General features: G+C 32.1%; 3 protein-coding genes and 1 long non-coding RNA gene across 6 annotated transcripts in view; 1 reads left to right on the top strand and 3 right to left on the bottom strand.

Annotated features, from left to right (window-relative positions):
- Positions 1-10: 10 nt before the first annotated feature.
- Positions 11-5,645, bottom strand: LOC111425844 (Protein phosphatase PP2A regulatory subunit A). Of its 2 annotated transcripts, none has more exons than XM_023060108.2 (6): positions 5,537-5,645; positions 5,305-5,435; positions 2,186-2,758; positions 2,018-2,123; positions 785-1,789; positions 11-506 (listed from the first exon to the last, which is right to left on the bottom strand). In XM_023060108.2, exons 2-6 carry the CDS (start codon positions 5,386-5,388, stop codon positions 496-498), a joined length of 1,779 nt encoding a protein of 592 aa, XP_022915876.1. In that variant the 5' UTR covers positions 5,389-5,435; positions 5,537-5,645; the 3' UTR covers positions 11-495. The 2 variants fall into 2 exon arrangements, with proteins under 2 accessions (XP_022915876.1, XP_022915877.1); XM_023060109.2 differs by having other exon boundaries at positions 11-500.
- Positions 5,646-6,093: 448 nt separating this feature from the next.
- LOC111426003 (zinc finger Ran-binding domain-containing protein 2) lies at positions 6,094-7,668 on the bottom strand. The gene is made up of 2 exons (XM_023060333.2): positions 7,237-7,668; positions 6,094-7,178 (listed from the first exon to the last, which is right to left on the bottom strand). The coding sequence occupies exon 2, from the start codon at positions 7,171-7,173 to the stop codon at positions 6,586-6,588; it is 588 nt and encodes a 195-aa protein (XP_022916101.1). The 5' UTR covers positions 7,174-7,178; positions 7,237-7,668; the 3' UTR covers positions 6,094-6,585.
- A 1,078-nt stretch (positions 7,669-8,746) lies between these two features.
- On the bottom strand, positions 8,747-10,280 carry LOC111426010 (uncharacterized). The gene is made up of 4 exons (XR_002707763.2): positions 9,984-10,280; positions 9,668-9,907; positions 9,264-9,519; positions 8,747-9,213 (listed from the first exon to the last, which is right to left on the bottom strand). It is a non-coding gene; the product is annotated as an uncharacterized lncRNA (long non-coding RNA).
- A 34-nt stretch (positions 10,281-10,314) lies between these two features.
- Positions 10,315-15,066, top strand: part of LOC111425851 (Muscle-specific protein 300 kDa) — a 112,447-nt gene continuing 107,695 nt past the window's right edge. The window contains exons 1-2 of one of the 2 annotated variants that reach the window (XM_023060129.2): positions 10,315-10,380; positions 14,784-15,045. In XM_023060129.2, coding sequence (XP_022915897.2) covers positions 14,827-15,045 — 219 coding nt within the window. In that variant the 5' untranslated portion in view covers positions 10,315-10,380; positions 14,784-14,826. Of the gene's footprint in view, positions 10,381-14,216; positions 14,512-14,783; positions 15,046-15,066 lie in introns of those variants that run through there. The other variant, XM_023060130.2, reaches the window with a different exon arrangement.

Below are 15,066 nucleotides of genomic sequence, written 5' to 3'. Positions count from 1 at the left end.
AAAAATCATATTAATGTAAACTTTTTATTATACATAGTAAAATACTTAAAAAATGATTGAGATGAAAGGATGAGAAACACATCATTCTGCTTATAGCCAAACTATACTTTAATAAATCTTAAATGATAACCTTAATGTTATTTGAACAATTGTATAGAAAAACAAAAAAAATCCCCCATTACGTGGAAATAAATAAAATTTCGATACAAAATAGTGTCTAAATGTACATATTCAGCAGTGTTAATTTGTATTTCTCCCTGTTCTCACACATCCGCGTCCACGCTCGGGTCTTTTACTTTCCGTTGATCAATAATACTAAGGTTTACTAGCAAGACACTATTTTACACAGTATTAATTTTTTTTTTCAGCACAACAGTTACATGTACTTTTACTTATTTTTTACGATCTATTTAGGTTATTTACGAAATAATAATGGTTTCGAGACTTTGCTTTCAAATCTTTACTTGATGTCCCAATTGAAATGCAAATGAGTGCTCAACCTAAAGCTGGAAAAAATAAAAACCATCAAAAGGTTGCATCCTAGGCACTATATGTTTAAAAAAATAATAATAAACCATGCTTAAGAGAGTAAGTCGAAAAGTGCAAAAAATGCTAAAGATTTCTTTTAATCAAATTGTTAAGGAAAAAACCTTTATTACAAAATACGCGATAATAAAGTCATATTACAGTAATAAAATACGGATGTCTTAAATGTTAAAAAAAACATGGAAGAATAAAGCGAAAGAAATTTATAATTTATTCGGAATTGGTTTTGGGCACTTACCAGCAATCCCAGCTATGGCCTCCGACGCAGAATATTTTACATCAACGTCTGAATCGATGTTCAATTTGTCAAGTACCGGTTTCACTTGTGGCTGTATCACAGCCTGATCAAGTTGGGGTGCAATCTTTTGTAACGTTTTTGCAACATTAAAACGAACATTCGCTACTTTATCGTTAGCCATGTTGAGAACGGTCGGTAATAAAACTCGCGTTGTTATATCGCTTCCGCAAGCTTCCGCCAAAACATTAATACAGAACAAACATGTCATTCGGTATAAATAATTTTGATCTCTGGACATAGCCAATACTTTTGGGATAATAGTCGTTTCGGCCCATTCAGCCCCAAATTGATCTACTAGCTTCCTTAAATTAAGAGTTGCAGCTTCTCTAATTGCAAAAACATGATCCATTAACCAATTCATGCACAACGCGTTCAATTTCTCATCAAAAAATTCCTGACCAAGTTGTCCTGCTAACAATGGCATATACTCAATAATAGCCGATCGAACTCTCCATTTCGAATCTTCCGCCAACTCAACAATTGCAGGCAATAAACTTTGAGATAATTGCTGTATACCAACCACCTCGTTCACGCAATCCAGATTTGAAATAATATTTAATCTTACTTCGGGACATTCGTCTTTTAGTTGTGCAAGGAACAACGGAAGTAAGTGATCAATTGTGTTGTGTCTACCCAAAATAGGACTTAAACCCATTATAACAGATGCTAGAGCAGATTTAACGTGTTGGTTCGGATCAGCAACTAATTCTTTGACGCACGGAAGTATATAAGTCATAATTATACTTTCTTGATGAGGTTTGTCTAAATTTTGACAAAATTCCTTTACTTTATTGGCAGCGATTGCGCGAACTTCCGCTTCCGTATCTTTTAAAAGGCTTTGAAACGCTAGGACGAGATCGGTTCTTGTTATTTCTGGCCCAACTGCTTTTTGTAACTCCGTAAATTTATCTGCTACCATATAACGTACTCGCCATGATGTATCCCCTAAATAAACAGATTTACATCATTAAAAATATTTATACTTATTTTAAAATGATGTTAAAATTATCAAGTATATTTTGGCAGAATTAGCAACGGGATGAATGAATCATAGTAATGACAAATAAAAATACTTTTAGTTTATTTAGTTTTGAGTCATCCGTTATTTCTTAATTTTATATATTTCTGGCATTAGTCAACATTTAATTATACACACATACATTCAAAACCTACCTGTACATTGTCTTAATGTGGGCATGACAAGTTGTTCAACATCTTCTTGCGACAACAAAGCCGCAATATTCACACATGCTTCCACCGCCAACAACCTAACAGAATCCTAATAAAAATAAATAAACATAATTTTTAATTAAAAACAAATTGTCTTCTTTTCTTTCAAACCTGTTCATCTTGTGCTAGATTAACAAACATAGGTATTAAATCCGACTTCAAATACTCGAGCTCAACCACTTGAGCTAATTCGCCTAATTTCGAAGCAGCGGCCCGTTTAACCATTGGCGTATCATCCTGACATAGGGCGCGAAAATGATTGCGAAGATCTGCTTTAACTTGGGCGGAAACGCGTGCATAGCATACTGCGAACAGGCCGCAAGCGGACGTTCTCGATGTAAACCAATCCCCCGACGCCAACCGATTCAACAACGGAACAAAATGATTTTCTAGGTCCGTAGGGTTGTGTTGTTGTGCCACGGCGCGTAGCGATTCAACGGCTTTATCTCGAACGACCGTCTCCTCGACGTTTGCCAGGCTTTCAAGCGGAGGCAATAAGCAATACGCGTGCTCGGGCCCGCCGATTAACGTTATAAAATTACCCAATTGTTCGGCTAGAGCCAACAAGACTTCATCTTCGTCGTAGATTGTTTCGGTTAGGAACGGAATCAGTTCCGTACGTGTACGTTCAACACCCAATGCCAATGCTATGGTTGATAATTTTTTTATTGAATTAAGACGTAACTAGAAAAACAAACAATATTGTTAGAACAATCATTTATGTTAATTTTGTAGAGAAGTTTTTATTAATAAGAAAAAGTGTCTATGATCGGTTATCTAACAGGATATTATTTTATATTTGTGTAGATTTATTATTAAATATCTATCAATTAGTGTTAAGTTTGATTGAGTACTCCGAACAAGTGGTACTTTTATTACAAAGTAAACAAATTATCTTTAAGTGATTTAGTACATACAATAAACTAAATTATATTGCTACCGAAAACTTAAAGAAAACTCTCGTATTTGTAACAAACCGCATCACGATATCCTCATCCATTCTTGAATTATAGAAGAAACTGTTAAAATCAAGTTACATTAGCAAACAAATTACAGAGCACAAAAATGTTATCATTTAGAGGTTTCCTTCACACTTTATCCAACCTAGGACCGGTTCAAAACTATTTTTGAGACTAATGGACCAACGAAACATCAACAATGACAATAAAACAAAATAAACCAAAACAGTTAGAATTACTCAAATTTTAGCTAGAAATAAATAGCTCACAAATGTTGGCAATATCTTCCATTAATATCGATGCATTTATTTAATCTAGTTTCGGTAGAAAAAGCCACCGCTTAAGTGTCAGGAAGAGAAGAAAAAGCAGGGCATTTAGTCTACTCCATAGATAAAAATCTAAACAAGTTAGATGCGGCGAACGCGACATATAGAAAAATACACTTCCTCTTCTAATTCGTTATTAGCAACGCGATTCTTCTCTATATGCCATATCCAATGTCGGTTTTGCTCGAACCAATAATACACATTCAATGAACTTCAAAATAATTATCAGATATTTCTGTTGCCCACTTTGCCCATAACGATTTTTGTCCAAAAACTCTAGACCTTACCGTTGTCGAGATACAGCAGATACCTAATTATCCATATGAGTCAAATGGATAAAAAAATTCCCACAGCGTGTCCTTGAGTAAAGAGTTATCTTTTTGGAAATTTCCATATTTTAGATTGTATTGAAATAACACACGATGCTTGGAAAGAGATTAACGAAACTACAGAAATCATGGGAAAAGTTATGTCCAAGGATAATTGGTGATTTAGAATTAGTAGATGTAAATGAACTATTTGCTTCCCATGACAGCTCTTTGACCAACAAAGATCTGTTAAACCTTGAAACACAAGAGAAATACACTATAAAGTTTATGATATCGAACCATCTGAAAGATTGATAACGAATATATTAAAAGCATTTGAGTACCTTAACAAAGCAATGGCCAAAGTTATTGCAAATCTATGGAATGCTTATAGTTGTTATAAAAAAATCTAAAAAGACAAGAAAATAACTGCTATTGGGATAACTCTGGATAGCTTTATTCATGCAAAAATCATCAATGTCCAGGACATCAGCTTTTGCTAGATTCGCATCTCCTAATATAGCTTAAAATTGAATCCACATCACCACCAAGAAAGCGTCAATAATTTTTGACTTTACATACATGTATTGGTGCAGGTTTAGCACATAAACTAAAATGTGCCTATACATAAAAATAAAATTTCTAATAAAGATTTGCTGGGTTCCTAGGACAAAATTGATGCAAAAATTATTGAAATTTCGATATATTCCATGTTGAGACGACTGTATTTAGTATATAATTTAGTTTTATTTCATAATAATATAAATGTTGAATAAAAACTTTTGGAAGCAAATATTGAAATGCACTCTAAAAAGTTGAGAGGGAATTTTATTGACTCACTGTATTTACCAAATATAAACAAAAATTAAATTCTTTTAGTATTTATTTAGAAACCTTTTGCTTTTAAATTAAATCCAAAATATGCTGCAAGGAAATTAATAAGAAGTAATCCATTTAGGTGATGCTTGCAATAAATTATAACGTTGTCTAATCTACATAAATACATAAAGTAATTTCCAATGGCAATGTTGTAAAGAATAGGTGATAAAATCACTATAAAAACTCTAAGATCACTATTACCACAAATTTATTGAACTGGAGTAACTATTTCCAGCAGTTATTCAATAAGAATATAAAAATTAAACAGCACAATGTCAAACTTAACACCATATAACACTTAGCATTTAATCGAAAACACCTGTATATGAAACTAATTTGTTGATTTATGTTTTGATATGTCATTATTAAAATGAAACCTTTAATAAAGATCGGGATAAATAAATTCTTATAATAATGATCACGTATCTATTAAAATTAAATTAGTTTATTAGCGGAGACATTGAAGATTCTAGAGACAATTTGACAGCATCAATCATGTGAAAGGAATCAAAACGATTTTTCTCATCTTATGATAACCCATCGATACATTCTTACCAATTCCGTTAAAATGCCATTAAAACGACGTAAAATGAATAGTTTTAATTAATTTAAATTGAATTTCAATTAAACTAAGCGGCTAAATACCGGGCATTTGACACATATGATGTCATAACCTGAGATTGCGGTACCACGTTTACAGGAGTCCACTTCCCGCTAGTCTATCGACATTTTAACAACAATTTTGTTGTATTTCTCACCTGTACGTCCTCGTTTTTGAGTTCGTCGATGAGTACAGCGATTGGATATAAAGAATCATCGCCCGCTGAATCGCTGGCTGCCATTGTAGAACCGAGTGCTACCGTCGTGTTTGGGCTAGTGCTTCACTACACTGTAAAAACGTGAACAATGAGCGGCCGATATCTGACCGTTAACGTGGTGGTCCAGTTCGAGCGTACCCGAACGTAGGAAATACAACAACTATCCACTTACGAATTTATTGTTTTAGCGTTGTCGAAAATTTTTCGGGGAGCAGTTGCAACAGGACGTAACGGCGAGATATATTTTTGTAAAAATCATTAACAAAATCCATGTTAGGCGGCGCTCGTAACTGGACAAATAAATAACCTCAAAACGACATCTGTCAACTAATAGCTGATATAATTTATAAACTAAAAGCGGAATTTATAAAATAATATTCAAATATTTATTTTAACAACATATTTAATATTTTTCATATACATTTGCTTATAAATTAGAATAAATAAATAAATAAAAAATATTATAGTAATAATGGAAACATTCAGATATTAAATTTCAGTTAATTAAGAAAATGATTTTTTGTGATTTCTAATATAATCAATAACTTAAAAAGGAAATAAATCAATTGTATATCATTTTAATGCTGAAAAGGAAATAAAATTTAAAATTTTTAACATTTTGTAATAATTAACACTTTTCTTTAAATCCGTCATTATGTTGCCTTCCTATTCAAATCTGTCATTATGCCAAATCTGTCATAATATAAAGTAGAAAAATAAAAATAATAATTTAAACGAAAATATTTCTTAAGCTTTATTTTAGAAAGCACGCCAGCATGATATGTTCTTAATTGCATCTATTATCTTTCCATAAAACAAATTTCACATCATTCAAAAATTGAAATTACTTTTAATATCCATTTTTTGTTTTAATAATTATAATTACAGTATTTGGTAGTAATTAATAAGTAACGCTATTTTTTTTACTAAATTAATTGTTCGTCATTACTCAAAAATAATTTGAGATTATCTAAAGAAGTGTATAATACAAATTGTGTAATTTGTAAAACGTATATCTTCTTTTTGTTTGTATTAATACATTTTGGGCATTACAAGGCGTAATAATTAATTATTATTAACAATTTCTTATTCTTATTGTACATATAACTCTTAAAAATGAAATTAAATTTAAAGATTAAAATAAAGGAAATTCTTGTGACTGTTTTTTGTATTAACTTATTGTTATGTTTTAAAACTCAATCTTTTTCAGAATTAATTCTTTTACTTTCGTCTATCTCTTGGTGATCTAGACCGTGACCTTGACCTTCTTGATTCATCTTCATCCCCAAAATCCGTAAGATCATATTTTGATAAATCTCCATCTTCATCATCTTCTTCATCCTCATCGTCATCATCATTTTTATCATTTTCTTCACGATTTTTTCTTTCCTTTCGTTTTTTTTTTCTTCCAAATTCGTCGTATTCATCATCCGAGTCTTCTTTACGATCTTTATATTCTACGACACCTCTATCATTATAACCACCTCCGAAACCTGTTCTTTCTTCAACTTCACCAAATTTTGGTGCGTTACAAACGTTACACTGTTGTCGTCTTGCCCAATTTACATTTCCACATTTGTTACATTGCCAATCATCAGCTGAGAATAAACCACGACTTTTTTCTGCTGCTGCTTTACCAATTTCTTGTCCTAATTTTTTCTTTTTATTTGATATAGGTGCTCTAGCCTTATTACAACGATTACAAGCGGTTCTACGGGCAAAATTTACATTTCCACAATCAGGACAAACCCAGTCACCTTCTCCACGAATTGTTGGAGGTGGTGGAGGTGTTAATTCGGCTTCTGCCATACTACCTAAAATTTTAAAGGTAACTTTTCGAATTTTTTATGATAATAAAAACAAATTACTTACTTAAATGTAAAGGTAAGTTTTAATTGTATTTTTGCTTTATTTTGATTAAAAATTGTTTTTTTTTCCAAATTGTATTGCTTCTTTAGAGGGTTAAATAATGACGTTTCAATGTACAAGGTCGTAAGGAAAACTGTATTTTGAAAAGACGACGAGTTAAAAACGGGAATATTGCGGATAGTTTTGTTAGTGTAAAACCCGATTGTCTCCGGCGTGTGTATTTTTAATTCCCAGAACCACAATAGCGCACAACTCTACTGTGTTTGTCGTCGTTGGAGGGGGGCCTCAAAATAATAGGGTTGTATCTATTGTACGTTCCCCTGCAGATTTACTGAAAAGATAGGGGGAAAGGAAGTCAATGCAGCGAGAAATAGTGGAGAAAAGCTTAAATTGAAAGCATAAACTTATATGAAAATACGACATCGAAAAGTTAACTGACAGATATGACAGTTCTCTAATTAATAGAGACATCTAGTTAGGAAATGTGGAATCATTATTCAACTAAAATTACAGTTCTCTAAAATAACGATTTTCAACGAGGATATGGATGGTGGCCTACAATCATAACTGTAAAATTGTATGAGATTCTAAATTAAAATACTGTACTAAATATTTTATAATAATATTTTTTTATTATAATATTTTATAAATAAATTTATGCAAATCGTTTTTGATTTTCAGGAAATGCAAAATACCTTTTTATTTAGGAATGTTCAAAACCGCCATGTTTCTGGGAAAAATTTTATGAAAAGTCCTGCGAGGAAAACAGACCGGAACTGTTCTATAGTAAACCAACTAATACTTCTGACTTTGCAAAAAAAGATTAAAATATAATGATGAAAAATATAGTTCAAGTTGCAAAGCAATTTGTTCTACAAGTCAAGTATGGAGTGCATTTAAAATTGACCAATAAGACAAGCAATTAGTTATGAAACATTAAGAGTTACCTAGCGTAAGGTTACAGTAGAAGTTTTTTTTGAAACGCTTCAAGGAAACTGTGAAATGAAAACCCTTCTCTACAAATTCATCTAGGCAAGTGGCTTAAGGTGAAGCTTTCCATCATGAAGAGGTGTTTAACTCTTTGAACTGTCATCACAGAAGACCAAGACATGCGACATAGCAAATATGTGACACGGCGTCATTAAAATTCGCAGAAGAAAACTTAAATTGACCCAACCCAACCTTTTTTTTATTGAATTTTTGAGATGCAATTCGCTGTTTGAGATGACTATTTGTTAGAATAGGCTTTGGAGAACATATATTATGATGATGATGAAATAGCTGCTAATGCTAGTGTGCCTTATGATGACATATGGCATAATGGTCTAACTTCTCAAATATGTCTGGGCTGAAAAAATACATACTCCACTTGAAAATCAGATATAATTTTTTAGAGAAGAATTTTTTTTAATGTATTATTTTAGGGTCAATTTCCTTTGCACGAGTCATGACTCTTAATGGATAACTGCGGGTCATGTATACTTCTAGTAGGTACTAACACTGAACCTGTAATAAAAAGAAAGTAATAACGACACCTTTTTCTGCAGATCTCTACCTGACCTTTGAACAATTGTTCACCGTAATTGGCAGTTCGGTATTGTTAATGATAAAGTGAAAAACTTGCCAACGTCAGGTCAGGCCACCTTACATCCTGAGTACTCAAATTTATCTATTTGATTTAGTTCGCAATCTGGTAAGCAAATTTTTTTACTTACTTTGTTGGAAGAACAAAGTAAACATCTGATGCTTTTTCAAATACTTACTTAGCTCGAATTTTTATTGAATTGTGAACACCTACAACAGAACAAAACTGCAGTTATGATATGTAGGTAAGTCTACGTGACAATGATACGAATCATTACTATAAAGAAGCAAATATTTACTTGCCCGGGGGCTCCATATGGATTTCGGATAGTTCCAGTGATAGAAAGGCTCGAGCTTTTGGAAAGCATTAATTTCTTACTTTCATCCATTGCTTTTCTGCAATATCTAGATAAGCTCCGAACTGGAATGTAAAAGCCACTACCTACCTGTGTCAAGATTTTGTCCTCAATGTTGTAAGCGTTATTTACCATGGTCTTTCATATGAGTTATTTGCTCAGTTTGGTTTGTAGTTCTCTCTTGTACTTCTTCAGAATTGTTGACATGGGACGTGTTATCATCGCAATGTTATTTGACTCCATTTAAGATTCAGGCAATTAGTCTCTCAGGGATATCCAAAAGAAAATGTATGTTCAATACAAATATCCAAATTACACCGTAAGTGATGGAACAAGAGTACTGGACCTGAAATATAATGTTGCTGAACCTCAGGTAACATGCAAACAGTTAATCATCAATTCATTCAAAGAACAAAAATGATAAGTTGTGCTGAAAAGACCTTCAAAGAACGGAATCAGCCACAATCTCCAAAATACGAATTGTGAATACATACATATATATATGGTTGTCGGCATTCGAACCATTTGGATTTAAGTCATAAACACATCGTTCCTAATTTTACTGCCGGCTCTTCTTTCAAAACATTTCAAGCTGTTCCCATTTCTTTCCCAAAACATATTACAACCAAGTTTTGTAAATTGTTTGGTCATCAATAAAATATCACTTATAAATGTTTCTTTTATTTGTTAAATTATTTTTTCTTGAATTTGTGATTCTTTTGTCACTTTTTTGTCTGGTAATGAAGATCATCAGTAAGATTGAATTAACATTTAACTTTTATGGTTTAATTATTTATAGATTACCCTTACGTTGGCTTTTTTTAGATACATCCTGTATATTCATATCCTTTACACTAAAGAACCATTAAACTAATGGTTACTCTTTATTGAGTCTTTATTCTATTTTTAAACCATCCTTAACTTGCTATGTTAGATTTGCAAATGTTTATGATTTGAAGAGTCTTAAGAAAGTTGATTATCAAGTGCAAATTTTCTTGGCTGTAGACGTGTAAATGAACTTATGCAAGGGTACCGTTGTGAGTATGATGTGGCGCGACGCTCGGCGTCTTTAGGCGTCTAGCTGCCAAATCTAAAATTAAATTTAAAACCAGGAAGGGGTACAGGAGTTTCAACTATGTCCAGACTTTTCAGTTTTAGTGCATCCCAGTGAAGTGTGCACGTCTTTTTCTTAGGATTGATTTTTTTGGTACGTAAACATTTTCCACACCTTAGTTTTATATATTAGAAGAAATGTGTTGTTCTAAATGACGTTAAACATTTATTTAAAAAATAATCCATTTTATTACAAACATTTTCTTAAGACTATTAATATTAAACAAGACATTTTAATTCATCCTACTTTTAAATAACTCATTATGTCGCATTCACATTACAAAGCAGTAAAACTTTGTGGTACATCGACCTTCTATATTTATATAAACATTTGTGGCCCACGGATATAATTATAATAAGTTTACTACAACTAACTTTAGCTTTAATGTGCCGGAAGCTTTATCGCAGCTTTACCAAAATTAATGCTCGCTTGATTTGCGTTATAAGGGGACTCTAAAGATGTTATATCTATATATCTGTAGATGTTCTTAAATGTTATTTTAAAACATTTTTCCTCTATTTGTAATTTTTTTGACATGACAAATTAGTTTTTTCCTACCTACTTATATCAATGAGCGTTTATATTAATGGCGCGTTGCTCAACAAAATTTGCAACAGCTGTGTGGTTTGGCTAAGATGAAATAGGTGTTGCAAAAAAAACCTATTTGAATCGTTGACAAATTAGTTCAGAAAATAACTTATAACTATAAAGGCATAAACCACAACTACAAATTTTTATTACTGATAGCTACTTGAAAATAACCAATTACCGTTCAAATTATATACACGTTGATTCGATTTCATAGCCGCAGACATTTGTTCGGTGTGGTTTGTCGGACGGCCTATTTCAAGTGTAAGTCTTATAAATAGCATGTCTGACCTTAATTCAATTTATCAGGGACTGGTTCAAAACCGCACCATATTCCGTTAGATTAGAAAACGTTAACACAATAGGTGTTACACGAAGATACGGCTGAAAATAAAAATTTTTAATAGACTTAATGTTGAAGATAAAATTTTTATATATATCCTTCTTAAACCCGACGCCATAAATCTGTGCCCGTTATGATTCAACGAGTATTAAAATATAAAAGCCACGATTGTATTTTCGAAAGTAACACGTCCACCGGGAGAACGGATCGTTCGAAGTTGAAGTTACGAAGTTAAGTGGGCGTCAGTAGGTATATTTTAAGCTATGCGCCAGCAAAACACGAGATTTAAAAAGATCAGCAAACAGAGGAGTAAAGCAAAGAAAAGGTAACTTGAACTAATAATTTGTGACTTTAATTTACACAATTTAAAGAGAGATTTTTTTAATCATTGTAAACCTCAATGATTTCTAAGTTGAAAAGATACTTTTAGACATCTTTAGACATTTTTCGATTTCATTAGGTATGTGTAAATATCTTTGAAATCGTTTTTATATCTTCCAAAGTCTTTAAAACCCATCTGAAAATACTTTAACATTTATGCAGAATCTTTGCACATCCGTTGAAATTCCTTGGAAACAACTTGATATTTTTGAAACTCTTCAGTAATCATTTCAAAAATTTTCAAAAACCTCAACACATTTCTAGAAATTTCTGGATTTTGTTGGAAACACTTAGAAATCTCTAGATATCTTTGAGAAATTAAAAAGTCATTTGGAAATCCTTTAACATTCTTGCAAAATCTGTATGTATTCTTTGGATATTAAATTCCTTAGATACAACTTGATTGTTTTGAAACCCGTTACAAATCTTTTATTATATCACTAACAATTCTTCGAAGTTACAGAAAATCGTTTAGAAACCTAAACCCATCTCTAGAATTTCTTGGAATTTGCTGGGATTACTCTAGATATGTTTGAAAACTTTTAGACAACCTCTGATAGATATTTTCTAAAAATCCTTTGATAATTTTCTAAATTATTTTAATTTGTTGCACATTTTCCGCACCTGTCAAGATGTCTCTAGGAATTACTGGATATAAGAGCCATAAGAATTTTTGCCTTTCAGAATAACCTCTGTAAAGTTCCAGAAAATCTTTAGATCTTTCTTAGTCTTTTGAAAATACGAGAAAAAAGATCTACGTCTTTGAAACTCTTTAGAAATCCCTTAAAAATCTTTTGATTTCGCTGCAAATCCTTTGAAGTTTTTGAAAATCTATCTAAAATATTATTGCAACTACCGTGTCGCATATTGCAAAAGTTCGGAGAAAGATTTTGAAAATTATTAAAAATTTTTGGGAATTTTAGCTAACTAATTTTAGCATTAGAAATATCCTCCAGATATCTTTGAAAATGTTCTTGCTAATGATTTGATATCATTGCTAATCCTCGGAAGTTTCTGAAAGTTTTCTGGATTTTCTAGAAATTTCTTAAGAGATCTTTAGAAATTTTTGGATAACATTATAATTCCTTTTTTAGAAAATCCTGATTATTACTGAAAATCTTGGAAATCATAAGTCACCTTTGGACTTTTACTAAATAGTAGTATGTTGGATATGATCAAAAATGTTTAAAGATACTCTAAAAAGTTTCAAGAAAATGAGGAATTCTATGTTGCGTCTGAAAATTTTGCGTTATATAGAAATTCTTTAGAAATCCTAGAACATCTTTATATATCCTTGGATATCTAATGGATATCTATAAAAATCCTGAGAATTCTTTGATATACTCTGAAAATTCCCAAAACCCCTTTAGAAATAGCTTTGCCTTTGTGGAAATCCTTAGAACGACTTAATGCCATCGAAAATTATAAGAAATTCTTTAAGAATCCTTTGGAAATCATAACATATTTGTAGAAATTCCAGAATATCTTTGAGAAACAGCAGAAATCTTTGATTTTGAACCTCGTTAGAAGTTTTTGAAATATCTTTAAGTACCCTTAAAAATTCTCTCGAAATTCAAAGAAAACGTTCAAAATTTCTTGAATATCTTGGGAAGTCCTAATCATTAACTCTTATAAGAATATGGCTTAGCCATAGTTTAACATTGGTTTAGAAATGTTGAGCAACATGGAGCAACATTCTAGTTTGCATTCCCTTGCATTCTAAAGATTCTAGTAAATATACAGTATTTAAATATACAGGAGATTTTTGAATTAGAACAAAGTTATCTGTACTAGTATGATAGATCAAATTGAATATATAATGTTGTTTCATTTACCAATTTTTTACATATATTTTTATTATACCAAGTCAAAATGTTTATGAACTACATAATAGCTAAAGAAAACCCAATGACTGTTGATGGATGAACTTGCTGAAGCGTGTGGAAATATGCCAAGGTGGAAATATTTGATTACTCTTGCCAATAAATACATGATTGTGTATTTTTGGATGTGTAGTGTACATGAGAAAATGTTGAATGGAATATGACATAAACTGTGTTTCTATTGGTTCCCTTTTAAACTAGTGGGGGATAAAACATACTAACTACTTACTACGATTTCATCGAACATAGTAGAAAAGTATGCGTATTGAGACAGGTAAGGATGTTTTTGGAAGAACATGTTTTTCTTAATATATTTTAAGATGTTATTATACTTGCTTTGAGCCACATAGATTTATTAAACATTATACATATAATATATTGATCTTAAATGCATTTTGTACTTATTTCTTAACTTTCATATATCTAATATTAATTTTATTATTAAGTTAATAGATCCTCAAAGTGGCGATGCGTTGCAAATTTTGGCACACCACCAAATCTCGCGAATTTGTTACAATATCTAGAACAAATTTGCCAACCGATCGGTCTATAAATATTGAAGAGTAACGCGCAATTCAATCGGTAATCCGACCATGGTCAATTCCAATGACTAAGATCTCTAGCCTCTTAGACGTTTTGGCCCACTGTCTGTGGATGCATTCACGCATCGCTATTTTCAAATCGAACCTATACCGAGATTAACGTTTTGACGTGGCTTCGAAGCGGTCGCCAGAAATAAACGTGATTTTCTTACCGCTCAGTCAGTGGAACACGCTTCTGTTCGAAAACCATCCGTTCGTCTCATTGGAAGCGGTGTTCGGTAAACTAATAAAAGCACCGCGGTATTTAAGTAAAAGGGGAAAAGAAAAATAAATTTGTTTTCCGGGAAACGCGAGCAACGGTTTGTTTGAGTCGATTTATATTCACCGAAAAAGGAACTTGAAGGGGAACATTCGAATTTGTGAGTGTATTGTTTGTTATTGTTCAATCCGATTGGAGCTTCTTTATGGAAACAAAGTGTAGAAAATGGTAGGGTTGTATTCTAAAAAAATAAAAGACTTTAATTCGAAAATGTCTTCTTATTTGTTATTCAAATTAACGCAACAATTTACAGAATACAAAGTGTTTATTCAAAAACTGTGTTTAAACATCCGTAGCTATATTCGACTTTCGTCATTCAAGCAATTCCGGTACCTTTATTTTTTCTCTGTTTGAATTAGTACCTATTTTTGGATTTGGTCTCACTGTAACGATCGAAGTCTTTTTATAAATCCTAACACATTTGTTTTATTTTGGTGCAGATTTTAAAGAATATGACGGTTTGAAAGAATAAAGAACAAAAAAATGTCGGGACCAGGAGGTCGCGGAAGTGGAAGATCTCCACATCATTTTAGACCTCCTTCTCCGTACGCACCGTCGCCTCCGCCAAGACTAGGAGGCCCCGATTATGGAGCCAGACCATCGATGCCTTGCCCAAGACCTAGATGGCCAGCTTCTATCCCAAGGGCTCCATCCCCGGTTGTTAATCAAGGTCCCAAACCATTCAGATTACCAATGCATCCAGTAAGAACATCATTTCTTAAC

The sequence above is a fragment of the Onthophagus taurus genome, chromosome 2 (assembly GCF_036711975.1).
Source record: "Onthophagus taurus isolate NC chromosome 2, IU_Otau_3.0, whole genome shotgun sequence".
In the NCBI taxonomy this organism is placed as follows: Eukaryota; Metazoa; Arthropoda; class Insecta; order Coleoptera; family Scarabaeidae; genus Onthophagus; species Onthophagus taurus.
This window is presented reverse-complemented; position numbering and strand designations above follow the sequence as displayed.

Excerpts from the sequence above, each read along its gene's own strand:
- LOC111425844 (XM_023060108.2), bottom strand. The coding sequence starts at position 5,388 with ATGGCAGCCAGCGATTCAGCGGGCGATGATTCTTTATATCCAATCGCT. Across the intron at positions 2,759-5,304 it reads TCAAAAACGAGGACGTACAG|TTACGTCTTAATTCAATAAA; the intron begins GTGAGAAATACA and ends TTGTTTTTCTAG. Across the intron at positions 2,124-2,185 it reads ATCTAGCACAAGATGAACAG|GATTCTGTTAGGTTGTTGGC; the intron begins GTTTGAAAGAAA and ends TATTTTTATTAG.
- LOC111426003 (XM_023060333.2), bottom strand. The coding sequence starts at position 7,173 with ATGGCAGAAGCCGAATTAACACCTCCACCACCTCCAACAATTCGTGGA.